The 14,720-nt window shown below is 43.5% G+C and overlaps 1 protein-coding gene across 1 annotated transcript in view; it reads right to left on the reverse strand.

The window, feature by feature from the left end:
- The window catches only part of Piwil3 (piwi like RNA-mediated gene silencing 3), a 29,506-nt gene that overhangs the window by 10,733 nt on the left and 4,053 nt on the right, over window positions 1–14,720 (reverse strand). Inside the window, exons 5-10 of the mRNA XM_050121130.1 lie at window positions 14,150–14,233; window positions 10,793–10,981; window positions 8,257–8,365; window positions 4,934–5,060; window positions 4,620–4,737; window positions 3,775–3,889 (exon numbers count right to left, since the gene is read on the reverse strand). Coding sequence (XP_049977087.1) covers window positions 3,775–3,889; window positions 4,620–4,737; window positions 4,934–5,060; window positions 8,257–8,365; window positions 10,793–10,981; window positions 14,150–14,233 — 742 coding nt within the window. The remainder of the gene's footprint in view (window positions 1–3,774; window positions 3,890–4,619; window positions 4,738–4,933; window positions 5,061–8,256; window positions 8,366–10,792; window positions 10,982–14,149; window positions 14,234–14,720) is intronic.

Raw genomic sequence — 14,720 nt, forward strand, 5'->3', positions numbered from 1 at the left:
ACACACAACGTGCCCCCCACCGACACATGACACACAACGTGCCCCCCCACCGACACACGACACACAATGTGCCCCCACTGACACATACGACACATAACATATCCTCCATCAACACACACAACACATAACATGCCCCCACACAGACACACATGACATGTAACATGCCCACACACGACACATAACACAACCACACATGACACACGTGACACATAACACCCACACAGATGACACACAGCATACCCACACACAGACCTACATATGACACATAACATACCCCCACACAGACACACTTATGACATAGTTTAGCACATTTAAATAAAATACATGCAACTGCCACTTTTAGAACAGTCCCTGGATGTGAATCAGCTCCTCACCATTTGAGTATCTTGTGAAACATGTTTCTGTAATGCTTGCCTAAAGGAGCCAGGATCGTCATTGACTTGATGCCTGGAAAACAAACATACCATTCCTGTTTAGAAGGTGAACAGAGAAGCGCTTCAACCATGCAAGAAAGAGAAAAACAGACACATAAAATGCCAAGGTAGGCATTTCAGCACAACTCTTAAAAAGGGAATTGGGGTGGCAGGGCTTCTCCGTGGTTAAAGGTATTTGGTGACAACCTAATGGCCAGAGTTCAGTCCTTGTCCCCCACATACTAAAGGAGGACTAAAGCCAGCTCCTGCCAGTTGTCTTGCATGTGTGCTCTGCCCTGCCCCAAAATGAAATACATGGATGAATAAATGTAATAAAAATATCTTAAGAAATCAAAATAAAAACATGTCAGGATCACCAGCTTGGAAGTGTAACAATGGAGGGGCTAACCTGAGGTAGACAGGTGACACAGAGCATCCTCGGCAGACTCAACTGAGGAGTGCTCCCAGGCACAGTGAGGGACACACACTTGGCGGCTCATTTGAGGTCCCTGTGAGTTCAAACTCTAGACCCTACACTGGGAAGTCTAGAAAATGAGTCAATGCCCTAATCAGAACTATCAGAGGGTACTCCCTGTGTCTGCAGGGGGTGGGGGCAAGAGGATCACTCTGAAACACCCAGTTCAGGGCAGTCTTGCCTAACACAGTGTCTCCGCCTGACCCCACCCCTCCCCGGTTGCACTGTGCTCAGGAGAGACCAACTCGTCCTGAGGGAAAAGGCGCCCTGGCGCTGGCCTGGTTGGGCCAGCCTTTGCAGTGCGTCCGGGTGTGCTCCAACCACCTAGCTGCTTCACAGCCCTCGCCCATTCAGAGCTGCTAAATCCCACGCCTTCTGTGGCACCTCACATGCACAGACCACAGATCCGGATTGACGGGTGTTGATTGGAAGACTTAGAAATGCTTCATTTTGAACAGATTTTAGGAAGTTTTATCAAGAGGATGGGTGATTCCTGGGAGTGGTGTGGTATTAGAGGTAAAGGCCTGGGAGACGCTCTGTGAATACAGAGGAAGGGACCAAGAGCCAAGGAACACAGGCAGCCTCCAGAAGCTGACCAGAGGAAAGATGCTCAGCTATAACAGATGCTTGATTTAAGGGGGGAAAATAAAGCAAACAAAACAAAACAGAGACAGAAACAAACTCCCTTGGGACGCCTGAACAAGAATAAAATGTGTGTGCAACTTTAGCAACTACATATGTGACATTTGTCACAGCAGCCGGGGGCGCTACTAACAACAAAAAGACATCACCAAATGAGGGGCCAGCCAGAAGGCTCAGTAGTGAGGGCCTGGTGACCTGAACTCTCTCCAGGACCACGACGTGGAAGGAGAGAACCGACCCCCTCAGGCAGTCCCCTCTGCTCTGTTGCTGTGTGCTATGGCTTGCACGCGTGTGATTAACAAAACTAAAACAAAACTCAAGGTCTCCCTATATCCCTAGCTGTCCTGGAACTCACTATGTAGATCAGGTTGACCTTGAACTTACAGAGATCTGCCTGCCTCTGCTTCCCAAGTGCTGAGAGTAAAGATGTGGACTACCATGCCTGGTACAAGATGTCTATGTGTGTGTGTGGTGTACATGTATGTGTGGTGTGCGTGTGTGTGGTGTACGTGTGTGGTGTATGTCCGTGCGCATATGTGCACGCTATGTGCACATATGTGCATATGTGTATATGTGTGTGGTGTGTGTACATGTGTGGTGTACATGTGTGTGGTATACATGTGTGGTGTATGTCTATGTGCATATGTGCATGTGTATATGTGTGTATGGTGTATTGTGTATGGCGTGTGTATATGTGTGTATATGTGTGTGGTGTGTGTGTATGTGTGCTGTACCTGTGTCTGTGTAATAAGGTGGGGGCCTGAGGTGCCTACAGAGGTCAGCAGAGGGCATTAGATTCCCTGGAACTGGAGTTCCAGGCAGCAGTGATTCTCCCTGGCATGGGTGCTAAGAACAGAAGTCCAGTACTCCTAAGGGCAGCCAAGTCATCTCTCTAGCTCCATTCCCCACAACCAACAGAAAGTTATTTTTAATCACTATATGAAACAACAATTGCTTGTCTTTTTCAAATAAAAATCGTTTTTTTTTTTTGTTTTTTTTTTTTTTTTTTTTTTCCGAAACAGTTTTCCCTTTTTTTTTTGTGGTTTTCTTTTTTCTCCCGGATTTTGTGTCCCTGGACCTTCCCCGAAGCATTTTCCCTTTCCCTGTGGTGTGGGGGGGGGGGGGGTGGGGGGGGGTAGGTGGAGGGAATGGGAGGAGAGGAGGGAGTAGGAACTGGGATTGGTATGTATAATGAAAAAATATGGGGTTTTTTTGAAAAAATAAAAAATTTTAAACATATCTATTATAAGCTTTCTGGGTTGAAAAAATTGAAATAAGCTTTTTTTTTGTTTAAGAGAACACAATTCCTACAAAGTAATAATTCTTGCAATTTGGCTTCCCAAGGGTAACCAGCTGGTTCAGACCAGGACATACACAGTCCCTGCTTACCTGGCCGCCCGTGCCATTTTCATATTCATTTTTCCAGTGACCTTCTCAAGTGTGCTCACTAGCCGGTTGACCTGGGGGGAGCAGCTCCTGGTGTGCAGGATCATCCAGCGATCTAAGGACTTTGCTCTATGTAAGGCTATGTTCTTCGAGTCCCTCAGCCAGTTCTGTAGGTGTGGTTTGACTGTGTACTGGAAAGGAATTCAAGACATAGAAAACACACAGTTTGACAGGTTGGCGTAATCGGTTCCTTCTTGCAGTGTGACCTTTCTGCTGCCTGCGAATTTGTGAGTATGTCCATCTTTTCTCCTTGTGAAACTGAAAGCCAAGGCTGCCCCGAGCTGCAGGACTCCCACCTTGGCCTTGGGACCCTCTTCTCAAATATGGAGTAAATTGGTATTTAAGATGCAGGTGAGGGAAACTGGGCCTCTAACCACAGTTGATGAGAGAAGCAGATGGTGCTAACCTCCTACATAGACAAACCGAAGTCTGGTGCAGACTGGCAGATGAGACCAACCTGCCTCGGCATCTCTCTACTCTAATCAAAACTATTCGCTCTGCCTAGCTTCCATTCTGACCTGTTACACTTCTGACCCATACTGATGCCCTGGGGCTCCGCGAAGCCATCCTGGCCCAGGAAGCAGCCCAAACACAGAAACTTATATCCCCAGGAGCAAATGCCCACAATTCTCTTAGATAAAGTTCAGAGCTTGCTTCGGTACTAAGCATGGCAGATGTCTCTTATCAAACATTCGTCCTCTCATATAACGAGGTCATCTTGAGGGGGTAAAAAGCGACCATTGTGGTTATTAATGGGTTTTGAGCTGAAGGTGCTATGGCCAACTCCAACCTGCTTACCGATCGGGTACCTTGGAAAAGCTTTACTGAGCTCAGAACTCTTCCTGGCACAGACAGACTGTTGTCATTAAATGTCACCTTCCACTGCAGGAACTCATTCTTTATGTTCTGATTTCTGAAAAACAAATCCCAAGAGTTCCAACCAAGCAAGAAAATAACTTGGGTAGTTTCCCTTGAATCCAAGGTCTTACTCTACACTATGATGCCACAGACAAAACTCTTGAGGGTGATGTCTTGTGCCTGTGCACTCACTTCTGGACCACAGTCTCTCCTTGTTGGAAGCTAACACTTGAGTGTCAGGAAGATGGAGCTGTTCTGCCCACAAAGGACTACGTCTGTAATCATTGTTATGTATTATAAATGTATGCATATATATGAGAGCTCACCCATGTATCTACATGTAGATTCTAGAACAATGGGGCATCTTCTTCTATAGCTCTCCACTTTAGTTTTGAGGCAAGGTCTCCCACTGTGTCTGGACCTCACCCACTTGAGCGAGATTGACTGGCCAACAAGCCCCTAGGATAACAGGTAAATGCCTGGCTTTTCATGCAAGCTATAAACTCAGGTCCTCATGCTTCCGCAGTAGGCAGCTCACCCAAAAAGCCATCTGCCCAGCTGTTTTGAGGCAGAATCTCTTTATGCTGCCCAAACTGGGCACAAGTTTGTAAGTTCCGTCTCAGCCTCCAGTATGCTGGGATTTCAGACCCAAATTTCTATCCCTGGCTTATGATTGTCATCGTTTTAGCAGAAGGATCATAGGTGTCAAAAGGCTACACCCAGGTCTCAACCTGCGTACAATGCCACATACAGGTAGGCATGCAGCAACCAACAAAGGTACTTACGTCTGGATGTTGTTCATGAAATTGTTCAGTGCGATCCTCCGACTCACTGGGCTCATTCTCATTCTGTCAGTCAGCTGCGCCATTAGGCTATGGTTTTCAGATACAGCACGTGCTAGACCTTTGGAAAATGCAAGAAGCTACAGCATACAGGTGAGGGTCAACTGGTCCTAGAGAAAATGCAAGTCTGTATCTAGGGACAGAATAACCAACTACCTCAAAGGATGCAATTCCAGGTCAGAGTACTGGGAAAGCCTGAGTTTCTGCACCTGATGTTTAAAGAAGGGCTAACTTCCACAGAGCCATGTAGGTCATACCTGTCAGGTAACACAGCTGAGGGACCAGAAAGATAGGCTCATGAGGTGTAGACGTCTGGCCCTTCTTCCACTTGCCCAAGCTCATCAAGAGTGGCTGATCCTCCTCAATTAGGAAGGTGTTGTATCGCTGCTCCGTGGAGGTGAGAAAGACAAGAGGTCAACACAACTCCAGTAATTTCCCAGGAAGAGAAGCATGGGTCACACAAGACACAGAGACACCACACCCACTATTTCCCTAAAAATGTGTGGAGAATTTTTCTGTCTACATGGGTGTGGTAAGACCCCAGCCTTTACAAGCATCTGTGGCCAAAGGGAAGGGCTCCATAAAGCACACCATCAAAACAATGTGTGGAGATGGATGACAAACTCTTGTGTGGTGTCTGTGTGCATGCACATGTGCGCACATGCAAGCAACGTGTCTGATATATGTGTTTGTGGTGTATGCATGTATTGTGAGAGTGTACAAGAGCATGTGTACTTGTATGTGTGCAATGTGTCTGTAGCTGTGGGGTATGTATATGCTAGTATGTTTGCCTGTGTATGCTTGTAAATGTGTAATGTGTTCGTGATATATCTGTGTTTGTGGTATATGCATGTGTGTGCATAAATATGAGCTAGTGTGCTTGCCTGTGTGTGTGTGGTATGGGAAGTCCTGTATATGTTTGCTTTTGTTGATTAATGAATAAAGAAGCTGGCTTGGCCTGTGATAGGACAGAGTACAGCTAGGCAGGGAAAACTATACTGAATGCTGGGAGAAAGAAGGCAGAGTCATGAGACGCCATGGAGCCGCCAGAGGAGAAAGATGCAAGTTGCCAGCAGGAACCTTGGCAGTAGGCCATGAGCCTCATGGTAAAATATAAAATAATAGAAATGGGTTAATTTAAGAGATAAGAGTGAGCTAGAAATATGCATAAGCCAATAGGCCAAACAGTGTTGCAGTTAATAGTTTCTGTGTGGTTGTTTCAGTTCTGGGCAGCTGGAAACAAACAAGTGACCTTCTTAAAACAGAATGGTGCACCAGCATGGTCGATTAGATCCATGTAAAATCTGAGAAAGCGTTAAAAGGACACAGGAAAGAAAACAGTTTAACACAGCTTCTTGCTCTGCTTGCTGGCAGCATGCCACAGCTCCTTTGAGAGAGGTCTTCCTGATTAAGCAATTGAAAAATAAAATCCACACAGTTTTGAAACGGTCACTTCTTGGGCTATACTGCCAGTACGAACTCTGACTCTTTTGGGAAGTCTGGCTATGGAGGATTTAAACGGAGTTTATGAACAGAGTGCTACAACCTGTTTAATGGCAACACAGACCTGCTGTGACCTAACCCTGGATCTGGGCAGAGAGAATGGCTCTCAGAGGCAATGAACGGATCCCCTCCGCCATGTTGGACTGGGCAGAGCCAAAAAACAAAGCAGTCTTAGTCCTTGTAACACTGCTTAACATTTTAAGAAGTGTTCCTAGGCTCCTGGACAAAAAAAAAATTTCAGATACACAATAGGACATCAAAGACTCTAAATGAAGCACAGTGTGGTTAATGTACGTAGGCTTGGGAGAGAGAGGAAAAAGAGTAAAGAGACAGTAAATGCAATATAAAAGAGTACAGACAGTCATAGATTAAAGGAGTAAAGATAAAATATTAAACTTGTAGAAAAGATAATGAGTAAGAAAAATAAGCCACATAAAGTGGAATATGCACAGAGAATCTGAATCATACATATTATTGCGTTTTCTTTAATTTTTTGACTGTGAAGAAGCTAAGTACAGAGAGACATTTCAGTGTATTGGCTGATAAGTTAAACCAACATATATATTTTAAAGTTACCTTTACTCCAAAATTTGGGTCTAAGGATTTGTTGCTTTGGAAAAGAGGTTCTTTTGTTTTACAGAGGATTGAGAACCTATGGACTCCTTCCAGACTAATGTGTCTTGATGGACCAAGGTCCCCTAAAAGATCTCTGTGAATACCCCCAAAAATTACTTTGCCCAATAAAAAGCAAGAAGCAGTTTGGAGAGAACTATGCCCATATCCCCAAATATTGTTTATAAATGTTTGTTTACATTTAAAGAGTAATATGTCATAGAGATTTGCATTGGTTTGGATCTTGGTCTATTGATACAAATTTAAGGTCAATTTTGTTATGTATATATTTCTGCTCTTGATTAAGGTATTGTGTTTGTGCAGTTCATTTAAAAATGTAATGTATAATTAACAAATACAGGTTAATAGGTAATCATCTATAATAGTCAAGTTTGTAGTCATGTTAGGTTTTCTAGATATAGAGAGATAAATTTCAGTTAGACTGGTAATCTTCAAACCTTTCAAAGATCTACAGAATATGCCATTTAAAATATTTTAAGAACTTAGGACTTTTTATAACAATGAGACACATCTGCTCCTGGCAGCACCAATTCAAGAGGAAGATGGGTATTGAAGAGGCTCCTCATGGAGTTTGTTAGTCATTTGGGCAAGAAACTGCTCTTGCTTGGCCTGCTTGATTTTATGCTGTATGGACTGGACTTACAGAACCCACAGAAAGATGACTGCTGAACTTGCCTAAAGAAGGTTAGAATGTCCTTTGGGGTTCCTACTTCATGAAAGAGTCTGCTAGATATTCTGCAGGACTCACATAAAAAAGTGACTTGACAAACTGCCAATATAGGTGGAACTGTCTTCTGCTTTCATGTCTTCTAAATACGTGTGATATGGAGCCAAGTCATGGAACCAACTTCCACATCCATGAATAGATCCACGGGTAAAGAACTCTGATACATATAATACTTGAGAGCAGAGGCGGGCAGTGTATGAGGAGGTGGTAGGAAAGGGTGAGAAGATTAACAGCGTGTTTCAAGATCAAAGCACATGGCACAGATGCAGAGAGTTCATCGCTCCATGTGATACATGTGCACGCATGTGTGATGGTCATGATCACATATGGTAGCAACATAAAGGTGATATATATTACATGGTGCATATATCACACTCTGCTCAATACCATTGGCTCACAGTGCAATCGGGTTTGTCCCAGCACATAAAATGTGACTCCAGGTGGTTTCTGCCCCACGCAGTTCCTGTCTTACTAGCTTTGTTGGTGACAAAACCTGCCAGACACATCCTGAGTCCCATGTTTTTCCCTCATCTGCCCAGCTCAGTCCTTTCTGCTTTTCTGAGATACTCTGTGACCTCTTCAGTAAATGGCCATGCCTCCATAGATAGAGCAGAATGTATTAATACATGTTTTAGCCACCTAAAGACAATGTAGAAATCAATTTATCTAATATGAGCATCTTCACGATTTAAATATTTAGAGAGAGAAATCCCTTACCTCCCTGTAGTAGTCCATGTAGGTGGTCTTGCTGCCATCAAATTTTTTAAATGTATCTTTAGGTTTCTTCTCCCAGTTGACATCATCGATTCTGTAGGTTTTATTGTACCTGTGGTGGAGGTAAGAATCAAGCTCTGACCATTCATGGTACACAGCCATGCCGGGAAGAAAGTATTGCAAATTCTGACACACTGTGCAAGTTCATCCATGCCAGGGGTCTTGTCCATCTTATATTTGAGAATACACAGGGTTGACCATTTGATCATCAACAAGGTTTTACATTTCATCTATCAAGAAAGAATACCAAAATGCTAAGTGGCTCTTCCCTAACCCGAATCTCCTGGTCCTACCCAAGGTACACTCTGACCTGGTCACACATTTCATATAAATCAGAGTACTCAGAGAATACACAATCATTTCTGACTTGTTTTCTCCACCGGTCATAAGCATGTCATACGTTCCTATTTCTAAGTAATATTCCATTGTATGAACATAAATGCCTCATCTACTGACAAAATGGTAGACATCAAGTCTGCTCAGCTTTGGACTGTGATGGAATTTATGGTCATCTTGGTAGACACGAGCTCTCACTTCCTTTTGGAAATACCTATATAACTGAGTGGGTTTCCTATATAGGTTATATGGGAAATACCTATACAACTGATATGGGAAATACTTATATAACTGAGTGGGTTTCCTATATAGGTTATATGGGAAATACCTATATAACTGAGTGGGTTTCCTATACAGGTTATACGGGAAATATACCTACATAACTGAGTGGTTTCCTATACAGGTTATATGGGAAATACCAATATAAGTGGGTCGAGGGTAATGTCATTGTCACCGCTGAGGGCATGTCGGGTTGTTTTCCAGAGAAATGGTTTTAGAGTCCTACACTTTTTACACTCCAGGGATATTTCACTTGTGGTTGGTTCTGACTTGTCACCTCTGCACTGGACTGTTTATCTTGGCTGTCCCCACGAGTGTGAAGTAGCACACTGGGTACAGTAGCATCCCTGTTACCAGGGTGAGCACCACTTCACTTCCTGGTCAGCAGTGTGCTCCCTTCCAGCAAGTGTCTGGAAACATTCATAAAAACCGAGTTGTCTTCTCACTGTGCTGTTTGTATTCCGTAAGCACTTTACAAGCTGTGACTCAAGAGCATTTCCCCCTTCCTGTCCGTTTGTCCTCATGTCTTCACAGTGTACTTACAACACTCTACCTATGCTTCCCTCCCCCTTTCTTTTTGGGGTCTTATCTAGGAGTGCTTTTCTTTCATCTAAAGTCTGATGTTTCTAATAAAATTATATTTTCACAAAGTCTATTTTGAATTCCCAAGTTAAATTTGGGTGAGTTTTGTGTGTTCTGTGGGGAGGAGCAGACAGACGCTCAGTTACCCCAGCGCATTATTATACAGACTATGCTTGACCTGAAGTGATCCACATTCCCATCAAACACCCAGGGACTATGAAGGGCTCAGCTTAACTGGACCCTCAGCTCACTCTGCTGGCACCAGCATATCAGGGTTCCTGTGTTTTCTAATAAAGTCTAAAGTCAGGCGAGGTGAGCCTTGGCTCTATTTTTCCTGCTAGTTTGGCTGCATCACTGGTTCCTTAACTGCACTTACTCATCAAGGTAAAGTTTCTGGTACAGAAGGAGAAATGAAGATAAAGCATCCTCCAAGGTGGAAGCTGCCCTTGGGCTAAACCTAGCACTAGACACCAACAGTTTAGAACAGGATGAACTCCAGCAGAAAAACCATCAAGGTCCAGGAGCAAACAAAGGATATGCAGGGGCATGAGAGAGAAACCAGACACATTCGCCACCACACCCAATCCTCAAGCCGGGTAAGCAAGTGAGAAGGATCACATGATGCTTATTTTCCTACTTTAGCCCTGAATTTCATTAATGTGTGCTGCAGAATATTTGTTTAGCTACGTAAGGATGCACTGCGTTTGTTTACGCTGTGGAATATTTATTTAGCTACGTAAGGATGAGCTGCATTTGTTTAATTGTGTAAAGATGTGTTGCCATTTTACCTTGCCTACCTAAGGTCTAATAAAAGATTGGTCTAATGAAAAGCTGAATGGCCAATAGTGAGGGAGGAAGGATAGGCGGGACTTCCAGGCAAGGAGAGTAAGTGCAGGCAAAGAGAGTAAGTGGAGGAGGAATTTAGATGGGGGGGAAGAAAGGAAAGGAGACAACAGGGAGATGCCAGGGCCAGTCAGACATGGAAGACATAGGAAAGTAGGATGTATAAAAAGAAAGAGGTAAAAAAAAAAAAAAAAGTCCTGAGGCAAAACGTAGATGAATAGAAAAAGATTTGAGTTAAGTTAAAAGAGCTAGAGGGATAAACCTAAGCTAAGGTCAAGCATTCATAATTAATAAGTCTTCCAAGTCTTAATTTGGGAGCTGGTTGGTGGCCCAAAGAAAACTCCAACTACAAATGTGTGCTGTTTGAGCATGACAAAACTTTTCGTGAGGGACTAAAGCGACAGCCAGAGCGACTAGTCAGTGTCTGAAACAGACTTACATGGTGTAAACAATGGATCCCACCACCTCTTCAGAGACTTCTTCCTTTTTCGCGCCATTAGCTTTCTTCTCAAGTATGAGGTCCAACACAGTTTTCTTCTGGAGCAGCCTGTGCTTCACGTCAGCACACAGGGTCAGGCTCTTTTCATACGGTAGGATGGAAGTGGTATAACCACGCAATATGTCCATTCTGTGAAAGAATCCATTACACAGAGGCCAGTCCCAGCATTCCATGTCAGAAGTGGGCTCACCACAGGAGCTGCTTGGTCTAAATTCCTTATTTTCATCAGGTCCTTCTGATCTTCAGAAGGACCACCAAAGGAAGTCCACTTACAGGCCACCCATGATCTTTGTCAAACTATACTTATAGCCATGGTGCTCAAAGCATCAAGCTAGATGTAATTTTATATGCTGTAACATTTGACACCAGCAGCACAGACATATAGAGTTAATTAATGTTATCCACATTGTTCATGTAATAGCTAGAATATGGAACAATGCTTATCAAGCCAAGAATGGTTGCATATGGCTGGTAGAAGCAAGAGGATCTCTAAGTCAGAAGCCACTCTGGTCTACATAGTAAATTCTAGAACAGCCAGGGCTACACAGGAGCCCCCCCCCCACCTAAATGCCAAACAAAAGTTTACCATACTCAGTTTTAATTTGACATGCGGTACCACTACGGAGCCTGGGGCTCATCCTTCTCCCACCTCAGCATAAGGCTTGCATTATTGTTTCTTTAAGACAGGGTCTCTCTACATAGCTCTGGCTGCCCTGGAACTCACCTTGTAGAGCAGGCCGGCCTCAAAACCACAGAGTTCCGTCTGCCTCTGCCTCCAAAGTGCTGGAATTAAGGTCATACACTGCCACCATCTCAGCCTGCCTCAGTACCTTGAGTGCTGGGATTGTTTTTAAGGTCAATCTTTTCACCTTACATTAAATTGAATTTGTTTTTTGGGACAGGGACTTCCTCTGTAATCTTAAACTCTCATCAATCCTGTCTCAGCCTCCCACATGCTGGATTATGCAAGCCTGGCATGGTGAATCTTCGCTGTTCACAATTGGTGGGTGTCACTTAGAAATCCCTGCTCCTTGCTGCAGACTCTGCATTTGGTGAGCTAGAGGCAATGCTAGAGAGCTCATCTGGGTTGTGATAATGACAGAAAGCTACCACCCAGGCTCAGAATCAGGGCTGTGAGTTGGCCCACCCCAACATCCAACACATCTATGAGCATGTGCAGGGGATAAACCTACAGATCCAAAACATCAGGATCTCCATGACACAGGACAACAATAGAATATCCAAGAGGAAGCCCAGGGGGAGCTCATTATCAGTGGCATAGCAGAAGCCAGAGGCCTGGAGCCAGACCAACGGCTTCAATGACTCACAGCAGTGAACACTTGCAAGGAAAGTTGAATGTATTAAAGGGCAAATGCATTCAACGCAATGCCCATCAAAATCCCAGCAAAATTCTTCCAAGACCTCGAAAGAATGGTACTCAAATCAACTTCATATGGAAAAGCAAAAAACCCAGGATAGCCAAGACAATCCTATACAATAAAAGAATTTCTGGAGGCATCACAATCCCTGACTTCAAACTCTACTACAGACCCTACAGTGCTGAAAACAGCCTGGTATTGGCATAAGAACAGACAGAAGGACCAATGGAACCAAATTGAAGACCTGGATATCAATCCACACATTTTCGAACACCTGATCTTTGATAAATAAGCAAAAGATATCAAATGGAAAAAAGAAAGCATATTTAACAAGTGGTGCTGGCATAACTGGGTTATCAAAATGTAGAAGAATGAAAATAGATCCATATCTATCACCATGCACAAAAGTCAAGTCCAAATGGATCAAAGACCTCAACATAAAGCCAGCCGCACTGAACCTTATAGAAGAGAAAGTGGAAAGTACACTTGAATGCATTGGCACAAAAGACCACTTCCTAAATCTAACTCCAGCAGCACAGACACTGAGAGAAACAATAAATGAGACCTCCTGAAACTGAAAAGCTTCTTTAAAGCAAAGGACACGGTCAACAAGACAAAATGACAGCCTACAGAATGGGAAAAAAAAAATCAACCCCACATCAGACAGAGGTCTGATCTCCGAAATACACAAAGAACTCAAGAAATTGGACACCAAAAGAATACATAATCCAATAAAAAAAAAATGGAGTACAGACCTAAAGAGAGAACTCTCAATAGAGGGAATCTCAAATGGCTGAAAGATAATGTTCAACATCCTTTGTCAGAGAAATGCAAATCAAAACAACTCTGAGATTCCATCTTACACCTGTAAGAATGGCCAAAATCAAAAACACTAACAACAACTTATGCTGGAGAGGTTGTGGGGAAAAAGGAAGACTTTTGCATTGCTGGTGGGAATGCAAGCTGGTACAACCCCTTTGGATGTCAGTGTGGCAATTTCTCAGAAAATTAGGAAACAACCTTCCTCAAGACCCAGTAATACCACTTTTGGGTATATATTCAAAGATGGTCAATTGTGCCACAAGGACATGTACTCAGCTATGTTCATAGCAGCTTTGTCTGTCATATCCAGAACCTGGAAACAACTAAATACCCCTCTACCGAAGAATGGATAAGGAAAATGTGGTACATTTACACAATGCAGTACTACACAACAGAAAAAAATGACAGCTTGAATTTTGCAGGAAAATGGATGGAGCTAGAAAACATTTTGAGTGAGGTAACCCAGACACAGAAAGACAACTATCACATGTACTCACTCATAGGTGGTTTTTAAAAATAAAGCAAAGAAAACCAGCCTACAAACCACAATCCCAGAGAATTTAGACAACAATGAGGATACTAAGAGAGATTTACATAGATCTAATCTACATGGGAAGTAGAAAAAGACAAGCTCTCCTGAGTAAATTGGGAGCATGAGGATCTTGGGGAAGGGATGAAGGGTGGGGGGAGAGGCAGGAAGGAAAGCAGAGAAAAACAGAGCTCAATAAATATCAATAAAAATGTATTAAGAAGCAATAAGCACCTTAAATACTTAAAATAAAGGGCAAATTGTGTGACTCATCGGGCCACACTGCAACTCCCATGATGAGCCTTATTTATCTGTTAGCTATATTTGCTCTTTGGTTTTTCTTTTAAGTTTTGTTTTGTTTTGGGGAAGAGGTCACAAGGGCAAGAGATGTGAGGGTATGGGGGAGAGGTGGGATCCGAAGGCATGGGATGAAACCCACAAAAGATCCATAAAGTTAAAAGAACAAAAAGAATCACACCACTTCAAATCAGAGTAGCAGTCTCAAAGTCGATTTTCTAATTAAATTTTTACTTATCAGTTTAGCCCCCCTCCCCATTTTTCTCAAACCTTGAGGCCTGGAGCAGGTTTCTGAGGTCTCTGAGGTCTTCGGGATTTGACTCCATCTCTTCCATGTTATTCAGCTTCAGCAGTCTGGAAATGCAGGGAGAGGATGCTCAGTGAGTGCGACCTGGAGCACACACAAAGACACACGAGGAAAGCTACAAACACAAAGTGCTCGGTAGGTAAAGCATGTGATGAGGTTGGCCTCAAGGTAGGCAGAGTATCCTTCGCTCCCAGGACTGACCTGGAAAACATCCTGCAGACTCCACAACCCAAATAGTCCTTATGAGTTTAGAACAGAACACATACATATTTAAGACACAAGGGGCAGACACGCAGTGTAGACATTTGTTCCTTTTTTCCAGACAGGTGGCAGACCCAGGAAGTGGGCATGAGCAGGAGGATAAATACTAGGGACCAGATACTGAACTTGCACATTGACTCTGAGGTTCAAACATCATTTTACTCAGAAGTCTCTTGTTTGTATCAGCTTGTGCGGCCTCAAGAACGCATACAGTTAAAGGAATGTGGCTTTGTTCACTTCCAGGCACGGAGAGCAGTGAGTGGGGGGGGGGGG

Source organism: Alexandromys fortis, unplaced genomic scaffold (assembly GCF_014885135.2).
Source record: "Alexandromys fortis isolate MF-2015 unplaced genomic scaffold, M_Fortis_MF-2015_v1.1 scaffold_197, whole genome shotgun sequence".
Taxonomy (NCBI): domain Eukaryota; kingdom Metazoa; phylum Chordata; class Mammalia; order Rodentia; family Cricetidae; genus Alexandromys; species Alexandromys fortis.